Source organism: Coenobita brevimanus, chromosome 2, assembly GCF_032717465.1.
Source record: "Coenobita brevimanus isolate Jiangsu-jjx chromosome 2, ASM3271746v2, whole genome shotgun sequence".
NCBI classification, from domain to species: Eukaryota; Metazoa; Arthropoda; class Malacostraca; order Decapoda; family Coenobitidae; genus Coenobita; species Coenobita brevimanus.
Genome location: NC_136955.1, coordinates 9071648 through 9076492, shown reverse-complemented (window position 1 = coordinate 9076492; position 4845 = coordinate 9071648). Strand labels below are relative to the sequence as shown.

Here is a 4845-nt window from a genome sequence, read left to right as displayed (position 1 = left end):
AGCTTTCATGCACAGAATATCTGCTTACATGTGGAACCAAATTCAAAATGTTTAACAAATTTCATATCTCACTATTGAGATGATGTTCTTACTTTCTCGAGATTATTTTTATGTCAATAATTCTTCAATCGTTTCTGTATGAGTCATCTTACACACGGAAATATACCTTACGGTCAAACATGACCTTTTATAATGTGCAGAAGTTCCTTCTTTTCTTAGTGTAATCTAAAGCTCCCACTGCCATTTTAAAGCCTTCATGATACAGAAAAAAGTAAAATCCCATCCATCTCCATATTCTCCATATTTTTATCATTTTTTTAAAAATCAATCCTTCTCCAATGAAACTATTGTGATAAAATACAGGCATTATCTCTAGGATTTATTCAACACAAAATCCATACCATAACTTTATGAGAGGCGTATCAAAAGATTAAGCAGAGCACTGGCAGCAGAACACCCAAAACAACCACCATTTTGAATCACCTCACGCAGCGCTGCCAGATCAGTGATCATAATGTTGCCTACCCATCACTCAACCCAATATCACCACATTCTCTCCCTTCTCAAAATATCTGATACAGTCTTTACAAATCAAAACGGATAGGTGGGCGACGTGTAAGTCCAGACCTTCTTAGCACTAGAGTCTTCTCATTAGGTTCAGTGTGTCCTGGAGGTGTTGAAATAACCTGAGGAGCAGGGTCATCTACGTCGGCAAGGGTAGCATCAAGGGGCTTTCCTGGAGAAGCCAAAGCATCTGCAGTGTCCATAGGTGCATCTTGGGATTCCTGACCAACAGGGATCTCGGCTGGGGCTAAGTGTCGGGTAGATACAGTAGCCTCTTCGCCGTTTTGGTGGCGGATGTGGGCATAATGCGGATTTGCTTGAAGGAGTTCCACTTCTTCAACAAAAGGATCTGTCTTGTTTATCCACACGTGACGCTTCAGGAGAACAGGTCCAGGGTGACATAACCAAGAGGGCACTGAGGCTCCAGCACAGGAACGATGTGAGTAGTTCAGGAGTCGCTCATGTGGGGTTGCATTAGTAGCTGTGCACAGTAATGAGCGAATTGAATGGAGTGCGTCAGGTAGAACAGCCTGCCAGTACTGAACGTGTAGACCGTGCTATTTCAGAGCCATTGTAATTGCCTTCCACACTGTACCATTGAACTGCTCCACTTGGCCATTGCCTTGGGGGTTGTAGCTAGTGGTTCTGCTGCAGGCAATTCCTTTACTAGCCAAAAACTCTTGCAGTTCTTTGCTCATGAAAGATGGTCCCCTGTCTGAGTGGATATAGGCAGGCATGCCAAAAATGGAGAACAACTGAGAAAGACAGCTAATGATGGTCGAAGCAGTCATATTTGCACAAGGGAACACAAAGGGAAACCTTCAACATTCATCTGCAATATTAAGGAAATATCGGTTCCTGTCTGTGCTGGACAGAGTTCCTTAAATCCATATTCAGTCACTCAAAAGGCTGGGTACTTTTTATGAGATGAAACTCTTCTGGTTGATGAAAGTTTGGCTTGCACTCTGCACATACTCTACATGATCTGATCACCTGTCACACATCTACTGAGTAGGGCATATTCTTAGATTTAACAAAATAGTACAAGTGAGTAACCCCTGGGTGACACAAGCCTTGAGGAGAGCTAACAGTGATTGCTGGTCATGACATGCAGCTCCACATAGGACCTAGAGAACGTATCAGGAGAAATGTTTTCTTGACAAGGTCGGTACAGAATATCAAAGGCATAGCAAGATATTTCAATCCTCCAGCGCAATATCTCATCCTTCTGTATCTTACTTTTATGCTGCTTGTCAAATATATATCTCACTGACCGCTGGTCAGTCGTTACAGTGAAATGTCTGCCTGTCAAATAATGCCTCCAATGACGAACAGTTTCAGTGATGGCCTGGGCTTCCTTTTCTATAGAAGCATAGCACTTCTTAGGTCCTTGAAATGATCTTGAAAAGAAGGCTACAGGACGTCCTGCCTGAGAGAAAGCTGCTGCAATGGCAACTTCAGATACATCAGTTTCCACTTCGAACGGTAGGGACTCATCGATTGTCTGAACTACTGAATTTTCCATGTCCTACTTGAGAGTGTGAAAAACTGCTTCTGCTTCCTTTGTCACAGGGAATGTAGTGGCAGCACTCAGAGGGCGAACTTTGCTTGAATGATCATATATCCACTGTGAGTAGTAAGCAAAGAGGCCAAGGGCTCTGTGGAGTGACTTCTTGTCTTGAGGCACTGGCAGTTCACGTAAAGGTCGAAGTCGTTCAGAGTCTGGACATATTTCTCCTCCTTCCACCACATAACCAAGGATGCTAAGCCTTTTTGTTGCATAAGTACAATTCTCCTCATTGTAACTTATATTTTTCTTCTTGGCGGCCTCCAGGAACTTGTTAAGGTTAGCATCAAACTCCTCCTGGGTCTTGCCACAAATGGTAATGTTATCCAAGTATGCATAAGTTCCAGTGAGTTGCTCTTCTTAAATGAATGTATCCATGATCCGTTGGAAGCAGGCCACCCCATCTGTGACCCCAAAGGGGACTCAAGTAAACTGATACAGGCCGCCACCGGCCTCAAACGCTGTGTAAGGTTTATCTTTATTCCTGATGGGGACTTGATGATAGGCTCTCCGTAGATCAGTGATGCTAGAAACATGGTACTGAGCAATATTGCTCACTGTATCATCAATACAAGGTACAGGGTACCCATCAAGAAGTGCGAATTTGTTGATAGTCTCAGAGTAGTTGATGGCCAGCTGCTGCTTCCTAAGATCATCCTTGACGACAACAATCTGTGCATGCCAAGGGGAATCACTTGGTTCTATTATGCCCTCCTTCAGCAGCCTCTGAGTTTCCTTCTCAATGAACATCCGATCTTCATAAGAATAGCTGTGTGACTTAGCTGATATGGGATGGCAGTCAGCTGTAAGGTTGGCAAACAGCTTCGGTGGGTCCATTATTAAGGTGAGTCCACAGACAACAAGATGAGGCAATTTACCTCCATAGGTCAGAGTAACACTACAATGCAGCTTCTGGAAGTCCTGCCCAAGAATCACATTGGAGCACAGTTGTGGCAGAACAGCTAGACGTACACCTTGATAATCCTGGCCATTAACTCTGAGGTCTACATGGCAAAACCCTGATGTCCGAGCAGCGTGAGATGTTGATGCCATGGAAACAGCACCCGATGAGTGATGGACAATCAAGGAGTGGTGCTTAACTAAGTCTGGGTGGATGAAACTTTCAGAGTTGCCACTGTCAATAAGACCGTCTACCTCTGCTCCCTTCATGAAGACTTTTATAACTGCCTTTGACAGTGAGGTTGGAGCCATGCAGAAGTCACTGTCGCTAGTGTTGCATGGTCACTTGGATTTGTAGAAGCACAAGCTGTTGATGATGATTTAGCATGACACACCTTAGCAAAGTGACCCTTCTTCTGACATTTATGGCACACTGCTCCACGTGCTGGACACTTTGGACGTGGATGAATTGAAAAGCCACAAAAGAAACACTTGGCATTTACAACAGCTGTCACAAGGGCAGGTTCCACAGTAACTTCTTTGCTAGTATCTTGGTGAGGAGTTGCAGCATTTACCACTAGAGAAGGCTGGGTGGTACTGTACACTTCAGAATCCCTTTGGGCCGAATCTAAAGTTCTTGCCTTGTCAAAGTGGTGGCTAAATCCAAGGTTTTATTCTCCAACAAATGCAGCCTTATCAGTGATGATTGCAGGCCTCTGATAAATGCATCCCTGATGGACTCTGCACAATACTGAGCAGCTGTCACAGCCTGGAAATTACAGTCCTTACTTAGAATTTTCAGTGCTTGAAAGTATTCATCTAAGGACTCACCAACCTGCTGGCGGCAAATTGCAAGGTGGTGGCCTGCAAAAACTTCATTTGTGGGCTTGATATATTGTGACTTTAGGGTACTGATAGCATCCTCAGAGGTAGCACACTCAGAAATAGCCTCATAGATTTTTGGTGATACAAAGTTGATAAGTAGACCTAGCTTGTCTAGAATTTCCTGAAGAAGGGCTCCCAAAAAGTTTTCAAAGGTCTTGAACCAGTGCTTCCATTCCTGAGCAGCCGTAGATGAGTAAGGGTCAGAGTCTAGTCTCTCTGGTTTCAGTAGACATTCCATGTTGTAGCCACTGTTTACCGGTAGTGTGGTGGTCAGCCTGGTCCTTGGGTCCACTCTAGTACCACTACAGATAGGATATTTGTGTTGAATAAATTGTTGTGATAAAACACAAGTCTTATCTCTAGGCTTTATTCAACACAAAATCCATACCATAAGTTTATGAGAGGCATATCAGAAGTTTGGGCAGAGCATTGGCAGCAGAATCCCAAGACAACCACTATTGTGAATCTCCCCACGCGGCACTGCCAGACCAGTGATCTAAAATTTACAATGTTGCCAATCCATCACACAACCCAATATCACTGCAGAAACACCGTGTAATAAACACCCTAAATGCAAGTCTATTTCATGTCTAAATCAAGATCATTCTATGTTACTTGACCTCTTCCTCTGACAAAGTTTTATTTACTTCTGTGAAATTTTACTGAATTTCAGAAATATTTTGGAATGTTTACAAATTTAGAGAACATTTATTTATGTGGCCTTTTTATCGTTTTCACATAAAAATATAGGGTTTTCAGCATCCTTCAGGATATTTTAAAAGAAAATTTCCTAAGCAGTTGATTTCATTTGTAAGAGTATTTTCTATACTATCTTATATTCTTGAAATGGCGATTTCGATAAATGAAAGAAAAGAACAATAAGCCACTTTAAACTCATTTTCTTGGTAACTTAAAAATTCAAACCTTTT

At 42.7% G+C, this 4845-nt stretch overlaps 1 protein-coding gene across 1 annotated transcript; it reads right to left on the bottom strand.

Moving 5' to 3' along the window:
• Window positions 1-3659: 3659 nt before the first annotated feature.
• Window positions 3660-4154, bottom strand: LOC145391192 (uncharacterized). Its single transcript, XM_080265875.1, has one exon. It carries the CDS (start codon window positions 4152-4154, stop codon window positions 3660-3662), a length of 495 nt encoding a protein of 164 aa, XP_080122001.1.
• Between the last annotated feature and the right edge of the window lie 691 nt (window positions 4155-4845).

Bases quoted from the DNA above. Each gene is read 5' to 3' on its own strand.
- LOC145391192 (XM_080265875.1), bottom strand. From the start codon at position 4,154: ATGGAATGTCTACTGAAACCAGAGAGACTAGACTCTGACCCTTACTCA.